The sequence below is a fragment of the Excalfactoria chinensis genome, chromosome 17, assembly GCF_039878825.1.
Source record: "Excalfactoria chinensis isolate bCotChi1 chromosome 17, bCotChi1.hap2, whole genome shotgun sequence".
Taxonomy (NCBI): Eukaryota; Metazoa; Chordata; class Aves; order Galliformes; family Phasianidae; genus Excalfactoria; species Excalfactoria chinensis.
Window position 1 is genome coordinate 5,461,734 of NC_092841.1, and position 26,062 is coordinate 5,487,795.

Here is a 26,062-nt window from a genome sequence, read left to right on the forward strand (position 1 = left end):
AGAACTTGAAAGCATTGATAGCGCTATTTCTTTAAATGATATATTTTGTAAATATGCTGCGTATGAGGCAGCCTTGCCACCTTAAAGCAAACAAAGCAGTTATTCAATTCAAGGGGACCTTAATTTTTTTTAAGTGCTGCCTAAAAACAAACCCTTCAGGCTTAAGTCCATTCCTTTCCAGCAGGATACAGCAGTATCTCCCAGCTTGCTGTTACTCACACGCAGGCTTTAAATCCAAGCATGCAATGGGATCCTTAACTAAAAGGAGCAGAGAAAACCAAGTATGCTTCCATCCACCAAAGCTGCTCGGTTGCCACGACCCTTCTGTTGGGCACGTAACTGAGTGAGTGAATCGGGGGAACTGATTTTATAGAGCAAATATTTCCCCTGCACTCTCAGCTGTAAGAAATAAGGAGTGGTAACGTTTTAAATACTCAGCTCTTACATCTTTGTTATCTGTTTTGTTTAAGCATTCGGTAAAGAAAAAGACAAAGAGAAGAAGTTAGAGGATGACAGCACCAGTACCACAGTCCCTCAGTCTGCTTTCTTGGGCCCGACATTATGGGACAAGACGCTGCCATACGATGGAGACACTTTCCAGTTGGAATACATGGACCTGGAAGAGTTCCTCTCAGAAAATGGCATTCCACCCAGCCCAAACCAGCATGAGCATAGCCCACACCAGCCAGGTCTGCAGCAAGCTACCTCAGCATCCCCTTCTGTCATGGACCTCAGCAGCAGGGCTTCTACTTCAGTCCACCCAGGCATGGTGTCGCAGAACTGCATGCAGAGCCCGGTCAGACCAGGTAAATCAGCCCTCAGAGCTTCCTCTGGATTGTGGCGTGAGCCTTCTTCCCCACTGTACATCATTGCTCCTCACTGTACGGTTGACAGGCAGTTTAGAGAGGGCTGGTGTGATTCATAGCATTTGTACTCAGAGAAGGAAAGTAGCTCTAGGTATTGTTAAGCTGCTCTGTAGGGATTTTTGCTTAACTTATGTCAGGAAGCTGCAAGAATTCCAAGAAAACTTTCCTGTTGTCTTTTCTTCTCTGGTAGCCTGGCTAATAGCAGATGAAAAACAGGCAGATAAAATAGTTAACGTGTATATGCCGTGGTGTGAGAGAGAAGGAGCAGTAAAGTGAACGTTGTGGTTATGGTTTTCACCCATATTTGAGCTGTAGCCTTGGTAATTATTTTTAGGATAATCCTTAGACCGTGTTTCCTGTTTGAAATCTCGGAGCTGATCTTATTCCTTACTGAGCATAGAAACATTTACCACCCTATGTGGAAGGGACTCAATCTTGTAACTACATTATAACCTTTCTTAAAGTAGCATAGGCTGAGTACAACCCTGTCCTGAGTTAACATGTTACACCTTTAGTTACTTTTAGTTCGAGGCAAATGACAGAGAGCCAATTTCTGATCATAACATGTTTCAGACCTGCTTGGTGTCAGTGGAACTCCTCTGTTTGTTTATTAACACTTCAAACAGTCCCTTTAGAGACACCAGAGCACATCTAGAGTAACTGCTCTGGCTTGACACCAGCACGGCTGAGATCATGGCCTGGAGAATAGTGTCAACATTAAAGTTCAGAAAACATGGAGCTTTGTTGGTTTTTTTTCCCCCCTGCAAAAGAAGTCCAGGGGTGACTTATTGTGCTCCTCTGCTCTCACGAGGTTCGCTGGAGCAAAGCTTGCTCCTGGGAGCAGGAAACCGCTCCTCTCCATTCTGCTTGATTGCTTGCCACGCTCAGCGTGCGAAGTCATTGTCAGAGCCATCTGATAAGGAGGCACAGTAAATAAATAGAAGGATGAAAGTTGCAAAGCAGGATGAAGTAGGAAAGTCTTAAAAGTCTACAACGTGCCTTTCTCAATAGAAAGAAGTAAAGCACCCCCAGAGCACCCCAAAGCTGTCAACAGAGCCTTTGGCCGCAAGTCACATACGCGTGTTCGGTCCTGGATTTTGTTTATTCTCTGTGTGTGGATTTTACTTCGTTTCTGTATTTCAGTTTCAAGGCATTTTGTAGTTAACCAGTAACTTGTGAGCGCTTCCAATGTTAAAATATATCTGGTGTTGGCAGGAGTGGAACATAAAACAAAATCTTGCTTTTTCCCAAGTGAGTTTTTAAAAATAGTGCGGGTATGCTACCCCATTTTCTGTCACTTGTACGTTAAAGGCAGATCGTCTGTCCTCATTCTTCTCAGGAGAGCCTGGTTATGGGCCAGGCTTTTAATGATCACCTGTCAGAATTTATTTGTGATCAGCTGCCTGCGCGGTTTATTTTCATCTCATTGATTGTTGGGTTTTTCCCTGAGCTGGTTGCAGCTTGGGCTTACTAACTTCTCTCACTAGAAACTGTGTGCTCTTTTCTTGTTGTAAAAGGAGTCAGGTATCCTGAGGTAGGATAAAGCTTCTTAACTTGAAGGTGTTTTTTTCCCCATGCCATATTGTCTTCAGAATAGTACGAGTTTTTTATTAAACCTTTTGGGTTTTTTTTGTTGTTTTTCTTTAAGGGTAAGCTCCTTCATTTTCTAAGCAATAATGTTTTTTCCCCAGTTACAGATAGGTGCTTTGTCTTAACAGTAGTGTTGTTAGCTGTCCAGTTGTTGGAATATTTTTGTGCTGTCGTGGAAAAAGTCGTACCAATAATCTGTTTAAAGGAAGGGTAGTATTTGTCTATAAAGAAAAACCAGTAAAATAAAATCATCCATTTAAAGTTGTCATGAAAGCGCCGGGGTAAATATGGTGCTTTGGAATACAAAAGTTTGTCTGAAGGTGAATGCTGAAATCATTGCACTGGAACTTCTTAGTTTTTAGAAGTCCTACAGGACTTTTTTTTTTAACCATTTTTATAAGCTCACATGAATCGAGGTGTGGTTTTCATTTTAATTGATGTGAACTACTGTTTCCTTGTGCGTAGCTGCTTTAATTTGTATTATTGGAAAGAAAGCAACAGCAGAGTCTAAAATAGTTTCAATAAAATTAATTTCTCATGATCTTACTTTAAGAAAACTGATATTTTCTTTTTTTAGGTGGTAGCACTTAAACAGTTTTGTACTCTGGACTTTGTTTTAATTAATATTATAATGTAAGCCTATGTGGACTGGGACTGAAGGGAGGATCAAATGCTGTGCTTCTCACGTCCCTGCTTTACGTGACTCCGGGGCAGTTAGCATCAGTGTATCACAAATCTTACAGTGCATGTAGCGTGTGTGTGGAAGGCTGCGTATGGGAGTCTGGAACATCAGATATGGTTTACGTGCCTGTATGGCGCATTTCAGCCATAGAGGGGTCTGCAGAAAACTTGGCTTAAGATTTAATTTTGTGCGTGCGTTAAAATACACGGCTTACCCATCTGAGTGGCATCATTGGCTTCTACAGATAGGTGTTTTATACTATCTCTGGGAGAGATCTGAGAATTTGCCTTGGCTTCCAGTGAGGAGGGTGCTTAGGCCCACCAGAGCTGGTCCAACTGGCTATAAATGTAACATTACAAAACCCTCAGGGAGAGAGGAAAACCCACGAATAAACTAAAATGGAACAACAACAAATTCCTTATAAATAGAACTGATTTTTTTTTATTTCCAGCTTGTGCTGTCTGATGGTTAGAGCAATGTTCTGTCTCACCAGTTTATCATCTTTCTTTTTTCTGGATTAGAGTTAAAATAAACACCTACGTTGCCATCAATTCCTGGTTTGGGAATCTCTGTGTTGGAAAAGCTGGTTTGCTTTTGAATAGGAGGCATGCAGGGTAGTGGGTTTTGTAAGACTGGAATCAAACTCATCTCTTGTTCACAGCCCCTTTTACTAATAGACAATATTTCGATTTATTTTAGTATTGGAAACCATCATCTGTTAAAACATAGTATTTTCTCTCTGTATTGGATGCTGATTAGTTGGTTGAAAACTAAGCTCCTTCAGAAAAAGAGTTCTTGATAAAGATAGCTTTATTAACTGTACCTCCGTTTAACTGTGCAGTCCTTTAAGGAAACTGGGAGTACTCATAGCTGTCTGTACATAAAGGGAGGATCAGATTTTGCAGTTAATTGGTCAGTGGTTGCTTTTATCCGCCTGTTCTCTCTGCGTTGCCTTTACTTGGGTGAACTGGGGGGGGAAGTGTGAGGAGTTTGGGTTCAGAAACATTAGGTAAGTCTGGAGGAATGCTCTGCTTAGAAAATGTGTTCTTTGAGATTTAGATGTCAAGTTTGTTTGCCGCCAAAGCTTTGGGTATGGGGCTGTGTCACAGAAGGTACGAGCGCACTGATGTCCCATGTATTATTACAGCCCAGCTCCCCAGGGCAGACAGGGCCTTGGAAAGCTCCCAAAGCCCTCCCTGTCTTTGCATTTCCATGACAGTGGTTTTTGCTCTGTGAAGCTTGGATTGCTGGGTGCCCTGATCTACTTGAGCAGGATCCCCTGAAGATAAAGGGGAGAAAAAATAGAAAAACAAGCTTTGTAATCTGTTGCATATTACGCCAAATGTAAATTGTTGTTGTCAGTAACAAAGTGGAGATTCAGAAGCGCACTGATCAGAAAGCTGAAAACCATTTCTATTTGAATTGTGCTCTCCCAAATCTCTTCCTGCAAAATCATGAAGATTTTTATTCGATGCCATATTGTATGTGCTCAGTGGACAGATGTCATCTACAGCATGTTACTCATTACTTCTTTCTCACTGCATTGATACAGAGTTGTAATGATGGACAGTGGGCTGGACTGGGTGGGTTTTGGTGTTCTCTTCACTCCCCTCTGAGCTGGGCGTACCCTCCAGCTGGGGATGGCTGCCTCGACTGCATCCAGCCTTCCAGCTGCGCATTGGGAATGCCTTGGTGAGAGGGCAGCCCACAGAAGGGTGTGTGTGCAACACTCCCTGCATTGTAGTCTTCCTTCCCATGTGTTTCTTAACGTGACCTCCCCTTCTAGCCAGCCTCTGCAGCGCAAAGGGCAGTGCTTCCAGTAGACAACTTGGATGAGGAATCCTCTCTGAAGCTTTAATCTTTATTTGCAAGCAGTGGATAGGTGTTATGTGAGCCATAACCTGAGCCCTCCTTTCTTAGAAGCAGAGGATTCCACCTCCAGCACTGAGAAGGGCTGGGAATTTCCTGACCCTTGCTGTCCCACGTGATAACATGGGAATGACCGGCCAAGCCGCCAGGCAGGCTGGTACCAGAGCTGCTCTTCACATTGCCTCTCACGTGAGGCTCTGAATGGCTGCTGCCTGCGTGACCATGTGCTCAGGCACGTGGCAGTCCCCTGTGCAGCCTGCTCAGCGCTGCTTTTGCTGGAGCAGCAGGCATGCGTGCGTGGCTGTGTGCTCCTGCGCTACCGAAACCGCAGCGAAGTGGAAAAGAGCAGCTCTGTGGACTGCAGCAGCAAGGAGGGTGCAGTGTGCAGGCGAGCCTCACAAACTGCTTTCTGGATCAAAGGAAGATGCAAAATATATTCTGGCAAATATTATAAATAGCCTGTCACATGATAACAGGGGAAAAAGTGCTGAACGAACAAGCCTTGTTAAGGCTAGAAGCAAGAACACCGAGTCTCTGTCAGGAGATCTAATTTTAATATTTACTGCCAAAATTTGATTATTGGTTAAATAATTGCTCAGCTACATGAAAGAACTTGAAGTTTCTTAGGAGTTCAAACAGTAAACAGCAAGAAAGACCTCAGGTTTTGTACTGCTCTTTTAGAACATACCTGTCCTGTCTCAAAGTTCTTGTGTGGATCAGCACTTTCCACACCAACAGAGCCTCGTATGTGTGTCAGGGCTAGCTCAAATTAGGAGGAGGATACACAGAGGAGCCAGTGGGTGCTTTTTTCCCTGAGGAGGGTATTTGAAGGATGCCTGAGAGTCAAACTTGTTGCAGTACTGTTTTTGCAGTCTTTTTTGCAGTCTTTCTCGTGGCCCTGCTTTCCATCCCGGAAAGGTTGCCTGGTGCAGAGAATTGGTTTTGAAGAAACGAGCACACCCTGCAGTCCTTCATGGAACAGTATCTTGTAGTTAAAAGAGACAAGACGTCATCAGGAGATGTACGTGAAGAAGTCATTGATATTATGTGATTAAATGAAGCTACTAGGAAATATATTAAATTGCTGCAATCTCTCTGTTCTTATGTGACAGATTGGCAATGGTGGGAGCTAACCATGGCCAGATTCTGCCAATTAATCTCAGCGATGAGTGCTTTACTTCTCATAGAGTTAGTGATTTCAGTACAGCTTGTTGACGGCCCTCCCTCGTCAGCTCCTAGGTGGAGCAGGAGAACATCACCATCCATTCTCCTGTCATTTATCTTTGTGGATTTTTTTTTTCTCTGGCAGGAGAGGGTAGTTGGTTTCATTGTACCCATGGAGTTTTCTCAGACTGAAAGGACATATTTGTCATCAGTAAAGAGTACTTCAGAGTGTTATGAAATCAAAATCTCGGTTGGCATTTTGTTTTACATGCAACATAATTGTTAGTTTGCTTTTTTTTTGAAGGCTCACTTTCATAAAATATTGCAATATTTTGTTTAAATTTCACAGAAGGTGTTGAGAATCAGGGAAGTCTATTTCAACTGAGTTATATTAAGGAAGAAGCTGTGGTTTGATCTATTCCATGTGAAGAAGATGCTGGGGGGGAGAAAAGTTTACTTAAACCTCCAATCCTGGAGTAATTAGTGGAGCAAGTTATACATGGGGATTAAGTATAGAAAACAAATGTTGAAATACACATCAGTGTCAAAATGTGTACATGGTAAACAGATTCTGCAGCTTTTATGGCCTTTTTTTTTCTGTGAGCTGACAGTGTTGAAGGAGCTAGCAATTAGCATTGAAGAGGCTTTCTGTTGGGAAGCTGAACTTGGTCCCGAGAGCTTCAGATGTAATGTGGGGAAAGCTCACGCAGGTAGGTGAGGCAGCACGTGCTGCAGCATTTGTTTTTTTCTGTTTGGGCTCTTCAGAGCCATGCAGCTGAGGTGCCATCCATCACGTTTGAAATGGATACGAGTTACTGTTCAACCTCTCACATTTTCTGACACATGTGAAGGTGTTGTATAGCTATGCTTCCACGTTCCATTCTCTGGTTGAACTGAATCTTGCCAGGGCTGGAGTTGGCCCAGACTTCCACTTGCTTAGCTTCTCTGCTGTGGCACCCTTTGGTTTAAGGGTTCTCTGTTTGACTTCGAGAGAAGCAGCTTTAGCTCTTCACCTTAATTCTAGTGTTCCTTTGTTCACATTATTTGCCGTTTAATGAAAACAGGCACTAAGAATTTTGATGCTGTTTGCTCATATGTTTGTGTTTTGGTGCATGGATCCATGCAGGAGGAAGAAAAAAAGGGTCCTAGAAAACTCAGGTACTCATTAAGTGAAGCACAAATCTGGGTTATCCCTGGGCAGATACCTATAGATCAGTGTGTTAGCAGGCATGTACTACAAGCAGATGCCAGAGAGACCTGCATCAGTAGTCCATCTGCAGTGAAGTGTTATTTATTCGGGTGTAAAAGTGCAAAGGCAAAAGTGCACTTTTGGCAAAGATTGGTGGAGGATGGAGAATGGTTTAAAAAAGTCCTTCCAATTAGCCTTAGGGAGCTCAGCTTGCTATAAATTCTTTGTTCTGGAACGTGGTTGTGGACAATAGGTCAAAGATTAAGTAATTCATTACAGAGCTGGTTGGTACTCCTGAATGTAATAAACGAATGAACAGGGCTTTTCCATCCATAGCAAGATCCATTACCTTGGGTGGCAATGATTGGATCTTAGTTTTGTTTTTGAAATGCTTGCAAGGCTCCCCGCTCTCTTAGTCCTTGTATGCAGACATAGCTGTGTTTGAGGTGACCTGGTAAATGCAGTGATTTTGATAAAGGGGAACAAATTAAAAGTGATCTGACTGTAACAGCTTTTAACCTGAGATTCTAAGGAGATAAGGAAAGCAAGTGCAAGAACAACATTGTGACACTTCTAAACATAGAATGCTTCTGCAAAGCTCTGTTTTACCAGGCATCCAGTGCTTTACAACACAGGTTAATGAAATAGTAGTACTAAACCTTCTCGTAGGAGCCTCCTTTATGCAAGGCTGCAGAATATAAAGTGGACTCGGCATGTGAGGGACTGCATTGAAATTAAGGAGGTGATTTCAAACAGTTCAGACACATTCACAAACTCACTACTGCAAGATTCGGAAGTGAGTCTTACTTCAGCAGGAAGTCTGTTTCAAAAATAACTGTGTGCTTAGCTAAAGCTTAGCAAGTGGGAACCAGGCACTTGAGAGTGAATCCTGTTCCTCATCAAAACAGAGAGGGTTAAACTGACTTAGTTTGAAGGACCCTGCAGCAGTCAGACATACCACTGTTCCCTTTTGTGCTGCATAGTGGAAATACAGATGTTACTGACGTCTGCAATCCCTGCAGCTGTGGCCTCCCATTACAATGTAGGACATTTGGTCATTTTATGTATGTAAATCTTGCAGCTCCGTTGCTTACAGCCATGGCTGGATGGTGGCGTTTCTTATTTTTGCCTGATTTGCTGTGAAAGTGAATCTTATCTATTCATCCTAGGTTTGTGTGGCCTCTTGCATGTTCCTGATTACAGTTCTTGAATAATTGTCTGTTTTTAACCAAATGTGGCAAGCGAGGGGGAAATTTGGAAAGAACAATTATGTTGCTGAAATTTCCTGGAAGACTGGACAGGATAGGAGTACATCAGTGAGCAGGGGAGCTGTGGGGATGTAAATGGGTAAATGTTCTGTATCAGAGAATTTAAATAAGACCTTTAAAATGCTTGATGTGCTTGAAATGCTTCTGTTAGAGCTGACACCCTTATGGATACCATGAGGTATGAATTCACTTTGAGAAACCGATCTGCGAGAAGCTGGATTTTCTTGGGAAGGGGAGCAGTGGTCCCAAACGTCTTTCCACCATTGTTATTCCTTTCAAGTCCTTATCTCCTGGTGTCTTGCCGTTACATGGCTCTAAGGTTTCATTTAAAAATAGAAATTAGAAAACCAGCAGTAGTGTTTGTATGTAGAACCCTGACAGAACTAAACCCAGGTAATGGAATGATCTTGATCCTATCTGAAGTTGGACAGCTTTACATAAAGCCTGAACTCCTGTGCAGTCTCGCTATATCCTGTGCACCCCAGCTCCGCTGCCCAGCTTGAAGCTCCCTTGCAGTCAGCCAAGTTTAAATTTGAGGCGTGTTATCTTATCACAGTTATTGTAGTATCACATGTGGGCAGATGTCCAAGTGACCTTGTCTATGTGTCTTGCCATTCATTCTTCACAGCGCATTTCAGCTCGGGCGCTCTGCACAAAGCTCCCTTCTATGGCTTGAGCTAATCAGTGTAACTTTCCAGCAGGGTCAAAGACAGAGGTGGGTTAGGATTGAGTGAGAAACATGGGATGGTGAGAGTGGGCTAAAGATGTTCAGGGATCAAAGAGAAAAGTGGGTCATGGCAGGGTATGTGTGCTCAAGGAGGAAAGGGGGGAGCAGGAGCAAGGGGAAGACTTGTTTTCCTATTGGCTTTTCAAAGTTGTGCAATATAAGAATTGGATTAACCTGATATGACTTTGTTTTTCTGCCAGATTAGATATGTTGAGTTTCTTGGCATTGTGAATTGTACAGTACATTGTGTGCTGTAAATATGGGTGTGTCGGGATAAAGCTGTAATGACACAACATGCTTGCAGTATAATACAGCACTGCTGGGTGGACTCTCCTGCTCCCTTAGCACCCCATTCCCTCTACCCTGAGTGCACACACTTGTTGGGGCATTCTGACATCTGTTAGAACAGAGTCCTGTTCTCTGCTTCCAGCCCAGCATCAGGATGTTTCAGTCCTTTTTTGGCATGGTGACGCTTATCTAAGTCCTGAAACTCCATTTTGTCTGGAACTGGCATCACAAAGCAGTATATGCTGTATGAAGTGACTTTAAAAATAGTTCTTTATTTAAAGCTGCATGAAAAAGACACTATCTTGCTTACTGCAGATTAAGTTAAAGAAAGCTTGAAATAAAAAGAAATGGGAACGTGTTTCGGTAGTGTAAGTTGAAGGTATTGCCTTGAGCTTAACTTCGGATGAGTAAAAATTCAGATGCAGATCTGAAATAACTGCAAGCACTGAGCTCCCTGCTGCTTGAGGTTCATTGTTTTGGATGCATTAAGCAAAATTTTCACGGCTCTATGTATTTGCTCAATTATTTTCTTGTCTTCCTTACTTTGTGAGATAATTTAATTTGCTGTGTCCATTTTCTGCGCTGGGTTATTGCCATGGAGGAGCCAGATTCCCTTTGTTTAACCATAGGGTCAAGCAGTGAGCAGGTAGCTAAGGATGGGTGATCAGAATTGGAGCCCAGTCAGCTGGTGAGCATCACTTTGGAGTCTGGAAAGGAGTGGGCAGACTTTGGGGGGGTGAAGCTGAGGATACCTGAGGGATACCTTTGGTTCATTCCTATTCCATTTCTAGCCTTCCCCAGGGCTGCAGGCTGGTCACAGCAGCTGGTGGTTGGCACCCACTGTGTAAGGGCCTGCCCTCTGTATCAGCGTGAGTGCAGTGAAAAAGGAGAGATTAATTCCCCCCTGTAGTCAAGTCTGTTTTCTTTGGAGAAAAGAGCATAAATTAATAATAATAATAAAAATGGATTGAAGTCAGATCCCAAAGTTTTTGCCATGTCACTTAACTGCATTGTTACAGTGCCTTACTCTAATTCACATAGAGGAAAAAATGGGGTGTGCTGATGAGATGTAGGTTTTCCTGAAGTGGTATTAGGCTGTTCCTTATGGTGGTTGAGTCATTTGTTAATAGTAGTACAAACTGAGTAAACGGGAGCAGAAGGTTGACCTGAACACCTGCATGTCTGAGCTGTATCCTTAATTGGGAGAATTAGCAATGAGTGTAACACGTTAGAAGTTAACCCACATACCCACCTTTTGAGAAGGTTGAACCACACAGGCCTGTGGTTAGTTCCAGTTGTTGGACAGCTGTGGTTTGGATGTTTATGAAACCCCTTAGCTTAGCTGGTGCTTCAGCAGTGAGAAAATCAGAGGCCAGTGTTCAAACCCTGAGACTTGACATCCATCCATCCAAAATCACGTGGCTGCTGCAGAGCGGCTGATCTCCGTGGGACTGGACTTAGTGCCAGATTTAGGCACCGCTTTTCCAAACTCTCTTATCTGCTCAGTTTTCTCAGTGTGACATGGTTGAAATCATTGTTGAACGTCCTGGTAGTCTCTAGAAGCTAAGCCGTTTCAAACACGTGAAAAGAAATCATTAGCCAAATAGAGGGAAGGAGATGGAGGTATAATTGTCAACTCGTGTATGTCTCTGATTTCAGCAGCTGCTGCACGTGTCTAGGTTATCAATTTATTTCTGTTAGAAAGTAAACAAATCTCATTTTTCTTATGTACCCTCATGAGTGCTTCATCTAAGCTGCTCTTATCTGCAGCAGGGATGTACTTCTGAGGTCTTGTTTGGAGGCTTTTCTTTCTGCTTCCACATGCTACGTGCTCTTAAGAGTCACGTGCACCCCTGAAGCTGGCCAGGGATGCTGTTGATCTCTTCCAGAGTCAGTTATTTGAAAACAGTATTGTCACTACTATCTAAATACACTAGCTTATCACTGGGGCAGCTCTTAGCCCGTTATGCACTATATGTTTTGGGGTTTGATTCCCTTGGCCTAATTTTGTCTTTATTTCATGAACGTTTCTCTGTGTTCAGTGCTATTACCCAGTGGATGTTTAAGTACTGTCAGCAAAATCTTAGCCTTTGGTTTATGTCCTACCAACATATGCACACCTTTTCTTTACTAGGCCACATCCTGAGAGACCTAAGTACCTCTGACTCCTGAATGTGGGATTTGAAGTTGTTCAGCATTTCACTCTTGTGAGCTCCCACAAGAAGCTCTCCTAATCCTTTAACCGTACTGTTTCCTTCACAGTCGGCTCCTTTCAGGGGCTACGTGCCCAAGAAGCTGGTGATATTTAGCTCCCATGCAGTCTGTGTGCATGCATAGCACTCAGCATCTCTGCAGGGTGTGCTGTGCCCTGGGAGCCCAGGTAACATCTGCATCAAGGGCAGCTCTGCCAACACGTGTTGAAGCAAAATCCTTAAGTGATTCTTCTGCTGCCCACAGTTTATAACCCATGGCTTGTTGTTTCCCACTTTCTCACGTTTTCCCAAAGCTGCTGGTGTGTACAGTCTGAAGATCACATTTACCCAACACAAGGAAATCAGCTTGGCCTGACTGGCTTCTTCATCACGTGGCTGAGAATGTGTTCACTCTGTTCTGCCAGACTATGGCTAGCTGAGCAAAATACAGTGAAGCTCTGGGCTCCTGGCCAAGCTTTTATTTCACTTTGGAGCTTACAGCCACATATTTGCTGTTTGGCAGGACATCCACTGGGGTATATTTGGATAGTAATCTAGCATTGTTTTGCTGCCTTTTTCTTTCTTTTTTTTTTTTTTCTTTTTTTAATGCACAAGTAGTATAACCCCAGCACTCACTTTGGCCGCTCTGTGCACCATTTCTCAGTGTGCACCGTTATGTACGTGCACTCAAACTTGTAGTCGTGACCTTTGGTAAATACAAGTCAAAGCAATTAACTTTCTTTTATTGAAAAATTCTGGATGTCCTACTCTTTGCCCCCTGTGTGCCGATAACAGAGCTATGTTGTTACTCTTTCCAAGATCAAAAGCTTCACTAGGGTTTGATTGAAGTCCAGTTATGGAAGGAAGCAGCTTTGCTGGAGCTCTGAAAATAGCTAATTGTTAAAATAATAAAGCCTGTCCTTGTGCGTCTTTGTAATCTTTAAAACTATGTTTTGGGGGAAGAGGGTGGTTTTTAAAGTGAAAATAGTAGCAAAGATCTTGGAAATAGGAGTGTGCTCTTAGAAGAACAAGTATCCTGCTCTGAATGTCATACTTCAGTTCTGTTCTCCACCCCAAGCTTGCCTTCCTCTGATGCTGTTTGCATGCAGCCTGGCTCTGGAAGGAGAATAAAGCTGGATTTGATTTTTAACAGTATGGAAGGCTCTGGGTTTGGGGGATATAAAGGCTTTGTGATGCAAACTCATTTATTTCTCTGAAACAAAAATGGGCTTTTCAAAATACAGCATGTTTTGGAAAGTTGGCTCTGGGTTTGAAACCCCAGTGTCTCTGATGGCACCCTTGAATGAAAAAATGGTACAAAAACATAAGGCTTAGGAAAGGGTGCAAAGCAGCGCTGCCAGCAGCACCACTGGAGGGGCAGTTCCAGCTTTAGGAAGGGACATCCCTTGGAAGGTGTGGGGTTTTCGTTGGTTTGTTTCACATAGGCAGAACTCAGCATGGGAGTCTGGCTTTACAGTTACTTTGAGCCGATGATCACAAGCAAAAATTTAGATTTACTTTCCTAGACTTGTGTGTTGTTCTATAAGACATCTATTTACAGATGTCTTTTCTTAGTGACTCCTGCACCAAGAGAGAAGAGCTGGCAGGAAGGACCCCTGGCAGGAGGCTCAGCTGCTGTCAGCCTCCAGCACTCCAGACAGGGGAGCTTGCTTCGTGGGGTCAGAACCCAGCTCATGTAAATACCCATTTATCAGTGTGAGTGTTCAGTCAATTGAAACATCAAGATGAATAAACAGGAGTCAAGATGACAGTATGGAGGGTGCTAAATTAATCCTTTTCAGTATTTTGCACTGATTGCTATAGATGCTGCTTTGGTGCTAGCATATTCAAGGCTTAATGGAGTTTTGAACTTAAAGCATGATGTTACTAGGGTTTCTCTATTACTTTTTTAATGCTATGTGCATAGCTCCTCATCTTATATAGGACAGCTTAAATCCCTGTGTGAAAATCAACCCTCTTGTACTTTCTCTTTAGACAGCTGGACTCAAAAACGCTAATTGCTTGAGAAGAATCTTTGCATTATACATAAACGGTGTTGAGTATTAAGCTCAGAGGATTGCACAGATCCACTGAAGCTCTTTAGTTGGTCCCATGAACCTTTAGGACTGCAATTTTCTTAGCTCCTGGAGCTGTTACTTGTTAGAATCTTGTTTGTTTTTGTTTTTTTTTTTGCTCTCTCCATTTTATTTAGTCTTTATTCATTTTCCTGAACATTTTTGAAATCATTCGTTAATTCTGTCCATCAAACGGTTTTATGTCCATAAAATATCTTGCCTAAAATAGTTCAGTTCTGTCCTCAGTGTGCGAACTGCTTCACTGCCTTCTGAAAATCTTAGTTGTGAAAAAGCAGCCTTAGCGAGGGGTGCCCTGTTGGTCAGCTTAAAGCTGTTTATACAGCAGCAGCTTTAGCCTGCTCAGGAGCAGCCTTGCCTGATCTCTAGGAGCTGCTGAAACTCATCAAGCAGGTTCCTGTTAACCAATTAGCCAGTTAAGCAGAAAGAGCAGAAAGGTGTTTCTCCTGCTTGTTTTTTTTTAATCTCTTTGCAGAGTTTAACCTATTCTTCCCCAGGCTTCAGATTTTGTGGACATTTGTAACACTGAAATAAGCAAAGAGAGCCAGGAGAGGGTTAGGAAATGAGTCTCTGATCCTGCAAGGACTGAGCTGTGTCAGTGTATATCCCTCAAGTGTGCAGAGATGTGCAGTTTCCAGTGCAATCCAGAGTGCTGCCATTCTTAGCTGGAGTCCTGCCTAGTGCTCATCAGCTGCCTTTTTGTCCTGTATTTTAGTGAAACCTTCACTTAAAAAAAACTAACCAAAATATTCCCAATCCCAAATTCAATAACAGGTGTTCATCACTGTCAGGACAAATCTGTTGGTTCCCAAACTCTCCTGCTGTGTCTTGATTGGAAGACTTAAATTACTTGCTCACATAATAAATGGTACAGATAATATAACATACAAAGAAGCTCCTTCTAGAGAGCTTTTGAATACATGCTCAGGTGATACCAGACAGCTTGGGTGTGCACATCTGACCTTCTCCTAAACTGCTCGTTAAGATGGAACGTGCACCTGATTGTTTTAATGTCTGTCAGTGCTACGTGTGTCTGTGATGGATTGTCAAATAACAGTGCAGTCATCAAACAAATAATTTAGCTTGTGATTGCTGGAAATAGTAAATGGGTGGCTGGAATGTGGAGAAGGAATATTCTTCTTCTGGTGCTACAGAGCCAGGGAGCTGCAAGGCAGGGTGCCACCTCATGCCCAGCAGGCAGGACGTGTGTTCTGAACTGAGTGAAAATAGGGCCTCTGCTTCCACAGGTGCTTCTGCTAGGCCACAGGTTGAGTGGTTGATGTATGCAAGGTGAACCACATACTGTGTGCAGGGGGTGGGAAGTGCTGGGTGTGAGTGGTGTGGAATGTACGTACGTAAATGAGCCTGGGCACAAGGAGGCAAGGTGTTTCCACCTGTGAGTAGATTACTTACTTCTGGTAAAGTGCACCAGGATGCAGTTTGCTTCTGCAGGAAGAAAGTGTTAAAGGTGGCACAAAGCACCTTAATTGTGAGACCTGCTCTTAAGTTTTTTCCAAACCTCTGGAGTACCTTAGATCTCATCAGTGCTGGTTTCTTTTTCCCTTCTGGGTATGTAAAGGGAGAACAAATAAAACCATTACAGGCTTTGCTGCAGTTTAGAAGTATTATTTATATGGTGCAGCTCTGTTTTCTGTAGTTTTTTTTATATCCAAAATACAGAAGGCTTTAGAATAGAAGAACTGCATAGCTGAACTGTAGATAAAATAAGATGATCTCCCTGACAGAGACAGTAGAAATGATGTGATATGACAGTTGCTGTAGCAACACCACCTACTTCATGAAAATCAGAGTTAACAGGAGTGTAAAAGGTAAAGCCCACATAATTTTCCAAGCCTGTGAATCGCTTCTGCCCTCAGCTTGCAGTGCCTTCTGACTCTTCAGTGTTTCTCTTTTCACTTGGGCACAGATGTACCTTCTGTATGATCAATCCCAGATTCAACAGGGCTGCGTGGTGCACGACCCACTGAGAACAGAGGAGCAGAACAGGTGGGATTGAGGCCCATTCAAAAATCCCCTGGTGGGAAGGTTTGGACGACAAAGTACTCTAAGATGTGCTGTGCTGCAGGTATTCCAGGTAGAGAGTGCAACCACCATAGCAAAAGGGTACTTGGATCATCCAGCTGTGGGAGTCTGCTAACAGGAAAGCAGTGTTATACTTAATACAAACTGTAAGAATCGTTAAGACTGACGGTGCCAAAGATGGGTGCATTGTCCCTTCCCTCCTCCTCATGTAATACCAAAATAACAGTGTTGCACAGCAGTGTCATGATGCTAGTAGGAACAGAACGCATCCTCTTCTGATCAGTGTGGCACAGAGCTGCTCGTTTGGCTGTTGCCAGGTGCCCAGCACAGCACACAGAGGGTTTTGTTTGCTAGCAGGCAGAGAATTGTACAGAATTTACTATATTCAAAGGGGATAGAAGTGTTAAAGAAAGTCAGTGCCAAGACATTGTTTGAAAGTTGTTTGGTATGTCTGGATTGGCAACTAATTCTGTAAGTTGCAGCTATGGCTGCTGCAAGAAGAACACTGTATTAAAAATAAGCTTACTGTAATTAAGGTTACCATTGGCTTACAATTCTCTTAATGATAATTTTCAGAAAACAGAGTCCAGTTTGCTTACGTATGTTTTAGAAATGCAGACACGTTTGTGAATGTAAATTTGTAAGAGATTTGCCAGTTTGTGTTGTCTTCAGGTTTACATTCAAACAATTTCATAGTTTTATGAGGGCCAAGCTGTGTGTGACTGCAAAAAGTCAAATCCCAATTACTTGTGAGTTGGATCACAGTGGAATCAGGTATTTGATGTGCTACAAAAATGTATATTGTGCAGCAGCTATGGAGAAATACAGCCTCACCAGTAACATCTGTGTGCAACAGTCTGTTCTCCTGGAATTTTCCCTAAGCTTCTGTTGCATGTTCCCTTCCTGCTCTGACCCATTTTCAGACTACATGATGGCTGATGTATTCATCTACTTTATAATGGAAGTCATGTATCTGTCACCCAGTTCTGGTACCCGAGAAGGGGACATCCACACACCCTTTGCTTTCTTTGTTGTGCTTAGTGAGAATGACATTCGTATGTAAAAGCAAACTAAGCTCCTGAGCAAACTAAATGCAGGTTTTGAAATTTTGCTGTTCTTTTTTTCCAGCTAAAATTAAGTTGGAGAGAAAAGAAAATGTCTTACTTCGAAGGTTAGGGAAACAGCTTGTCCTCATTCTGACATCTCTGCTTCTTGAAATGTAATCATAAAGATCACTCTCTGTAAGGCACCTAAAGAGTGTACTTTGTTTTAGTGAACAAGAACTGTAAATAAAACCAAAAGCCAGTGAACAGCCAGTGCAAATTTGTGTTGTGTACAGAACAGGTCAAAAGAGAAGGCGAGATTTGCAAGTTGCTGTAACTCTGCCCGGTGACCCCTTTTTTATAAGGGATACATTCAGCCAGCGGCTGATAGCATCTGTTGTCTGTCTGTAAGGTCTGCCTTTGCCTACCGATGGGAGGAAATGTACCTGGTTCACGTGGCTTCTCCATGCCACTGCAAATCTCGCTCAGCTGTGTTTTGATAACACGCCCAAGCAAGATCGGCTTGGGTACTAGAACTGGGTAACAGATACATGACTCATGAGTGGCATACGCTGTAGGGATTATATGGTGGCTTTGCAAGACGACCTGTTTACTGACTTGGGAGCGTGCTGTCCTGGGTGTTCATTAGCCAAATAGATAGAGCAATATGAGAGGAACTTGGTCTAGAGTCTTGCAGAGGACATTGGCAGTGACATGAATGCAGAATTTGTTCTGAAAGTAGTATTCTACTTAAGGGGTGTTTATGGATGCCATATGAGGCTGATGCCTAAAGCAGTCTACTGTTGGTGGGCTGATTTATTAAAGCTGGGTCTAAGGAAGGAAAAGTGGACCTCTGTCTCCTTCAGAACAGGTTAACAGTTCTGATGCTTTTCTGGAAGTTTCTCTTTCAGAAGCAAATTGTACTTTTTTGATAACCTTACTGTATGTGAATAATATGCCAAGGGATGTCATGAAGCTCCAACACACCAGAGGACAACAGTGTCTTGAAGTGCAATGTGCTCCTAAGCCAAAATGAAATACCTGTATGAGCGTGCTTTCATACAGCTTCTTTTCTGGCTCTGTCATCTTGGCCTGTCTGTGTAAGGAAAGCAGAGTCCTACAGAAAATCAGAAAGTCATTTTAGAGGCTTTGAAAAGGGGAATCCCTGTGCATTGTCCCAGGATCAAAGTAAACCCCTTATTCTCTGTTTGTAGCAGCTGTGCAAGGGAGTTGTTGAGAATGGAAACAGCAGCATTTTTGGCATCCTGCAGTCTGGCTGTAGGGGCTGGTTTGGGAAGGAATAAAAGTCTGATTTCCTGGGAGCTGTCAGGAATAGGGCCTCATGGAACAAAGTGCTGTCTTCACACACTGCAAGTATGAAACTTGCAGAATAGCAGAGCTGTAAGTCCAGTAGGCATCGTGGAGAATTAAACCTGGTGATGCCTCAGTTACTTATTTATCCCTTTTGAAGGGCACAGGAGGCATAGTGTATTGCGTGCACACTGTGCTAACCACGTGCAGGAGTTGCAAATTCAAGCCCTCAGAAGCCTGCAGATGCTGAAACAAAGGCCACATGTGCAGCTCCAGATAGTGCAGCCCCCTCCTTTCTCTGCTCTGAGACACAGGCTTTAATTACATTATATCCTCTTCTTTTTATCCTTTCCCTTTTGAATGCAGAGGTCAGACCAGCTCTGGGTTGAATCAGAGCTGTATCAGGAAGGAAGCGGTTGTCTGTAGGATCTTGGATCTTGACCTCATTTGCTGCAGATGTGAGAGGACACAAGGAACTAAGAAGAAGGAAAAGTCTGGCAGCAAAGAGACCGATTATGTCTGGAGAAACTGGGTTTTGTTACTTCCCTCAGTTCAGTAGAACTCTGAGCGAGTCAGTGGCATGAACAGAGAGTGCTTTGAAAAGACAACCTGGATTTTCTCATGTGCCCCCCATCTGGTGTGCAGGCTGGCACTGAGCAGCTCTCAAGTTTGCAGCACCCCCGCACTAGCACTGAGCACAGGGCAGAGCTGCATGGAGCTGGGGCTGTGAGCACAGAGCTCTCCTGCTCCCTTTGTCTCTTCCAGGGCAGAGCATTAGCACTGTGCACGGAAAAGCTGGCCAGAAATTTGTAACAGGTTCAAAACAAAGTATTTTTGCTGAAAGTTTTTCAGGAAGCTGTGGAACCATTCTGGCAGAAACATAAATTGGCACATTCAAATCCAAACAGAATGGCTGAAATCTGGCAAAGGTCTGAGAAACTGAAGACAGCATCCTCTAATGGGAAGTGTCAGGCAGCCTTAGTAGGACTACCAGTCCTGCCTGTAATAACACTGCAGAGGCCCAGAGCGGGAGGCACGCAATGCAGAAGGGGGAAATGACAATTCCTTCATAATTAAATGCTCAAGATTTGTAAACAGTGCTGGTATCTTTGAAAAGTACGTGTTTTAAAAACACTTCTTAACACTTAGTGTGGGCTAGGAGCTGTGCGTGTGTTGTTGCCTTGGATTACAATGATTTTTTTCTGCAGGAAAGGTTTGCAGTTGTTCCCCATTCTGCAGAATCTAGATTGTGGAGGGCAAGAAATAGAAGAATATCTGTGCTGGGTTGGAGCAGTGGTTGAAATAGACTCGTCTCTTGCTTTGGAAGAAAATAAAGCTCCTATAGGAACTGTTTACTCAGGGTGAGCTGCCTTCTTCACCCCAGGCAGAGTGGCTGGGGTTAAGGCATTATGGCTGGTCCTTTTCTACCTGTTAGTGCAGATGATGGTCTTAATAGCCGTGCAGATGTTTCAGGGGCAGGAAGCCTCCAAAATCAGTTAGGAAATTAAAATGTAGCTGATGATGTTGTAAGTGAGGAACTGTGACCTGTGTTAGCCTCCAGATTACTATTCTTACTTTGCTATCTGGTTCTTTTGCATGTCTTGCTTCCTGAGCTCTACCTTGTGCTGTGCAATGAGACTTTGCCCAGAGGCAGAAAGAGTTAATGGAGAAATAGACACTTCCACGCTACATCACAGCACTGATGTACCCAAGGTGCTTTTAGTTTATATAAAGAAAAATGATTAGCAAACATGTATTTTTCTCTTAGGGCTGTTCGTAAATCGAATGAGAAGCTCCTCTTTTCTCTCCTTCCATCGTTGTACGTGTAAAAAATAGGGGAAAATATTTTTCTTAGAACATCTTCAATTCCCTTTCTTTTCTCAGCTGCTGTTTTCCAGCCAGCTGCGGAACTGATGAGAAGTGTGGAAGGGCTGTGAGAAGGGAGATTTTCTGAAAATCAGGCACATTTCAATGGGAGTTGAATGATTCAAAATTGAGTTCTCCATAATTCATCAGGGATCTCCTGCAATACAAGCAATAAGTCTGTCAAGTAGTGGTACAGTTGAAGAGGTTATTTCCATCTTAGCTCTCCTAGGCACAGCTGGAGGCAGGATGTTTAAAGAGGGGGAAATTACGAGTCAGGATTCCATGATCAAACTCCCCACAACACCTCCATGTTTTGGTTTTGTAGGTATACCAAAGCACTGTTGTATATGAAGGTATATAAAAAAGCTACTGGACTTTTGAATCGTTTATTTTAATTATTGCAAGCAATTAAAAGCTGGTCTTTTTTTTTTTTTACCAGCCGCTCAGTGACCTAGATGACATGAGTGAATGGCTCCAGTCCATTTCTCTTTGAACAAGGAACCACACTGAAAATATTACCATTACGTTCAGCTTCCTCGCTGGCAGTCTGTGCTGGGAGGAGAAGGACTGAAAGGGTTAGAACAGCCAACTTTCTTTCAAGTCCTTCCTTCTGGAAAATTTTCTGCTATTGCTTATATGAGCCAGAGCAACACCAAGAGCATTAGCGAAGGCAAGCTGCTGGGGCAGCCGTAGCTGCTGGGGTTGCCAAAACCTGCTGACTGCTCTGCCGGGAGCCACCTGGAGCTGTGTCTGTCCTGGCAGACAGTGCTGCTGGAGTGGAGCTCTGCGAGCGGGAAGGTTTCCAGACGAAAGGCCAGTGTTGACATAGTTGTGGTCTCTCCAGGCCACGGTTGAGACACATCACTGGGGTGGTATGAGGGGAAGTTTCCATTAACCATTGTTCCCAGCTTGCTTCCACCACCACTGTGGAGTTCTGCAGCTGGATTTCCAAAAGAGCTCAATGCTCAAGAACTCTTGTTTCAGCAGCTTAAATGGAGGGGCTAAGATCTTTCCAAAACACTTGGCAATCATCAGCCCCCATTGAGAACAAAGCTAAGCACATTAAACAGCCCAGCCACTTTGCTGTTGTGAAAATTTGGCCACTGTTGTGAGTACGGAGTGTTTAAATAATACAGAGACTGGCAGTGAAGGCATCTGGCCACTGATGCCGAGCAGCAGAGGCTTTACCTTCACCTGGCCTTGCAGCTGGCACTGGAGGCTTCCTCCCTGGCTGATTCCTTGCACATCGTGGCCTATGACCGGCCCTCTCTCGGGATGTTGTGACAGCTGTGAAGCTTGCTGATGTGAGGATTAGCCGGCTGCTAGGCACATGACGTTCAGATTGCTGTTCTTATTTGACCTACCTCTGATTGCGAGGAATTTAGTGCACAAAAATAACACCCTGAACAAATTTGGCAGAAGGATGCACAGCTAAAGTGCCATGCACACAGGGGGAGAGGAGGTTGAAAAGCAGTGTAACATGAGGCCACATACTGTACTTCTGCAGTAACAGCAGTGCCAAGTCCAGCGCAGCCCACGCTGTCGTTTTAGGTTACGACGAGTTCCAGCACCACATAGATGCAGTGGCCATTAGCCAGTAAACTAACGAAGACAGGTTCCTGGCTTGCATTATTGGCAAAACTTGATAGAATAAATATAAAGATAGAAAGTGCCAGGAGTTGCCTAATGTAAAAAATTGGACAAGGAAATACTGGTTTTTCTGCCTGGGATTTCATCCACCCTCATTAACTCTGTTGTGCTCAGTGGAGTTTCTGATCATCTGCAGAGTACGCCAGAGCAGGGAGCAAACGTGGACTGACAGAGGTGTGCAGGTGGTTGGGGAGCCTATGAGTCTCTTCCAGCATAATAGTCTTCAAGCTCCTAGGTGATAATGCTTAGCTGTGCACATAATATTTTCAGTCTCTGCATTAGTGAATAGCAGTCACCTTTGCTGAGCCTTGCCTTGAAGGTCCTTAAGGACTTTTAGTACTGGGAGCCTGGACTGGGCAAAGCAAAGTTTGTGCAGGTGGGTAAGAAGGCAGGATTGTGGCTACTGCATGTTCTTCTCCCATCTTCTTCTTTCCGTTACTTGGAAATGCAATGCTTTTTTGTTTTTTAGTGGTTTGTTGTTGTTTTTCTCCCTGGGCAAGATGCAATACCTCAATATCCCATGTTTAAAAGGAGCTTTTACGCCTTTTCCTTCCTTAGAAAGATCATGTAAAATTTCACTTACAAACCTCGTATAATTGTGTCATATGGCGCATTGTAGATAAATGATAACAAGTCAGCTGACAGCCTGTACCTAGAACTTTAGCAATACTTCAGTACCAGTGCTTCTGTTGAGGGCAATTAGAAAGCTGGGGCAAATTTCACAATCTTCATGACTTTTAGAAACACCCTGCATCCTCACTGCAAGTATTGTAAGGTACTCAGAGGTAGTGTCTTGCTTTATTTGTATCTGCATTACAGAAGTTGCAAGCTTTGTACGTGCGTATTTCTATATATCGCTCTGCATTAAAGAATATCTGGCTGCTGTGATACAAGCATAACTAACATCAAAGGAAGCTTTCCTGCATTTAATCCTTTAAATAAGCCTGCTTCTGCCAGCCCGTGTATCTGGAATGAGATTAGTCATCCATTTAAAGCAAGGTACAAAAATGTCTTGGTTTACTGAGCCTTCTGGGCTGGCTTTAAAACAGTTAATAGTTTGGATTTCCCCACCACCCCTTTTGAAGACAGTTTAGCTTAAACACCCGTTAACCAATGATATCCCCAGGTTTAGCCAAAAAGCCTTCCTGCCAAAGCTGCCCACAAGTGAAGTCCCATTGCCTGTGTCCTGCTTCCTGTGACCCTTGGGTTGGTCTGCATCTGCCAGGCCTCAGTGGGCCAAGGTGGGCTGAGGCATCACCATCCCATGGCTGCCTAAGCCCCAGAGCTTGAGCACGCAGTGCTGCTGGGCTCAGTGAGAAAGGCTTCCAGGAAGCCCCACGCTCAGCACCGAGGCCTTGGCAGCAGTGTGCTGTGTTGTGCAGCACAGGAGGAAACAGCGTTGGTGCAGCATGGGCAGATGAATTCTTTCCTCTTGCTCTCTCATACAGATATATATATATATTAATCAAATAACTTTGATCCTCCTTTTTTCTTCTCCCAGGCCCTTACTAACCTTTCCTGGAAGCTGATTTTATCAGTGCTATTTTAAAGTGGGAGTTACAAAAGGCAGGCTCCCTGTTAGTAAGCCCTGGTTTGCACAATGCAATTCCCCAGTGCGTTTTCTGCGCAGTTCCAATATTGTTGCTGCAATCTTTTAGATTAAAATAAAACTGCATTGTTAACAGTGACCTTGATTTGGAATTAGAAATGGCACTTAATGTTTACCATTTTACACCGTCCATATTACAGATGCAGGCACGAATAAGGAAATATTATGCAGTCACAGGATGTTTGTGTGGATATTATGAAAGCCATCATCTCTGAAGTCAAAGTGAATTAACTAGTAGCCAAAATTATTAAAGAATATCTACTTTGATCACAAGTTCTTGTGACGTCGGCGAGGCTGGTGCTTCTGAGGCATGTGAAAACTCCTGAAAATGCTGCCCATGGGGATAGGCAGCTGACCTTAGGATCCTATTTTGGGAACCTTGGGTTGAGATTTTAAATTGGAGTTGTGGTGGGAATGGTGCCTGTATCGGGGCTGTCGCATTGAAGTCTTGAAGGCTGTAGTGAAGGTTGAATAAAGAAAAGTGGGGATGATAATAGTTCTTTTCTTGCAGTGGGCTTCTTTTAAATGGTTCTTATATAGCATTAAAAGAACAATAAGTAGTGAAAATAAGAGTTCTTCCACTTTTGCAGAGCATCGTTGTAGCCTGCTCTGTTGCTCGTTTCCTTCACCATCTTTAAAACATTGCCAGTAAGATTTCTGAGAAAGTAGTTAGCACCTCCTTAGCAGAGAGCTGTAGCGCAGCTTGACAGTACACTTCCATGAGGCTTTTTTCCTATTGCAACTAATCCACTCTCAGATTCTAGAAATCTTTGTGTGAGAATAAGAGGAAAGATTGCAGCGTAATGGATAAATCAGGCCTAAATGACAGTACTTATGATTTGTTCCTGAGGCTGTGATCGTAAGGCACAGGTTGGAGCGGTAAGTTCTCTGCCTGCACTTGAGTACTGCTCTGTTGGGTTCATTGATCCTAAATGGGCATGTAAGATTAGCAGCCAGAATTAGGAACCAGTTTTGAAAAGAATGGCATGAGCATGTCTGGGCCTGAATATGCACCCGTCAGATGGGCAGTCTAATATTTGAGCAGAGTTGCTACCAAACTTACAGTGAAAGCTTTAAGAATTATCGGCTGTGAAGTATCTACAGAGCCTCTAAAATCCATGTTTGGTGGTGTTATTTACATAGTTTCTTCTAACGCAGCTGAATTCTTCCTTTATTTTTGTAGGTCAAATCTTGCCAACAAACCGAAACACACCAAGTCCCATTGATCCGGAGACCATCCAAGTTCCCGTTGGCTATGAACCTGACCCTGCAGATCTTGCTCTTTCCAGTATTCCTGGCCAGGAGATGTTTGACCCTCGTAAGCGCAAGTTCTCCGAAGAAGAGCTGAAACCACAGCCAATGATTAAGAAAGCTCGCAAAGTCTTCATTCCAGATGACCTGAAGGTAAATTGGAACTGGTGACGGGTTTGTTCATACGCAGACCTTAAGACTGTTTTTTCTCAGATACACATTAGGATCATGAATCTGTTTGCACACGTAGCGTAAATCTGCCAAACTGAAAATGACTTCTTTTGTAGAATAAACCTGTCAGTGGCTCTGAGGAGGATTGAGGGGAGGATGTCCCTTTTGTGTTAATCAACAGTCAAAATTCATATCAATATTAATTTCCTTTGTATGCCAGAAACTTCCTGTGTGACCTTGAACAAGTTTAATTTGTCCCATATTTCCCCCTTGCAAAACAGTCTGATCGTGTTTCCTTTTCCTCCACCCTGTCTGGCTCATTGGCGTAATCTGCAAAGTCTTCAAGGAAGAATCCCTCTCTCGCAGAGCGTAGTCTGTGGAGGCAGAATGAAGTATGTTTTGTCTTGTTAGGAAGTTCCTTTAGCTCTGTGTTTTAACAACAAAGGGGAACACTGCACTAAATGCTATTAATTTTAAGTGAAAGAATCTAAAACTGTTTAAGGAAAGTAGAAGAAAATAATTCTGCCAATAAGTGTATTTTAATGAAATATTTTATAAATATAATACAATAATAATGCAGTATTTAAAGGGAAGAAGCACACTGGTTTATGTCTCTCACCATTTCTGAGATGTGAAGAGCAAAAACTCCCCAGAAGAGAGCTGACCAGCTGATTCAGTTTATCAAATAACTGTGAAAATTGTCATTATTTTCAAAGTTCTGTTCCCAGCGTGTGTTTGCCAAGAGGAGCTTTCTATCAGAAGTAGTCAGTGCAGAGTTTCATCCTGCTGTTGCTCCCTGAGATACAGATTGAAAGCCTGTTGGAAGAAGGAATCTTTGGCTGTGTGTGCAAAGAGGCTGTGGTGCCACGTGTGTCCACCACGGTGATAGATTTAGGGAAAGAAGCTGATGCTGTTTGCTATTTTTATCCCTAAGGATAATGTTGTGCAAGCTAAAAGCACAGAAAGCACAGTCCCGGTGGTGCTCAGGTAATTATGTTGCTATCACTTTGTAATGTCCTCTGTTTTCATTCAGAAAGGCTTCTCTGCACCATGCCATTATTTTTTCAGGCAAATTTTGCTGGTTTTGATGTTCTGTTGGCATTGCAGTACACTGTGAGGTCTATCTAAGTAGAGAAGTTCGGTACAGGAATGGCTACATGGATGTAAGGAGAGGGAAATTTGTCTCTCTT

At 43.2% G+C, this 26,062-nt stretch overlaps 1 protein-coding gene across 1 annotated transcript in view; it reads left to right on the forward strand.

Moving 5' to 3' along the window:
* The window catches only part of HLF (HLF transcription factor, PAR bZIP family member), a 29,446-nt gene that overhangs the window by 797 nt on the left and 2,587 nt on the right, over positions 1-26,062 (forward strand). Inside the window, exons 2-3 of the mRNA XM_072351732.1 lie at positions 471-806; positions 24,634-24,854. Coding sequence (XP_072207833.1) covers positions 471-806; positions 24,634-24,854 — 557 coding nt within the window. The remainder of the gene's footprint in view (positions 1-470; positions 807-24,633; positions 24,855-26,062) is intronic.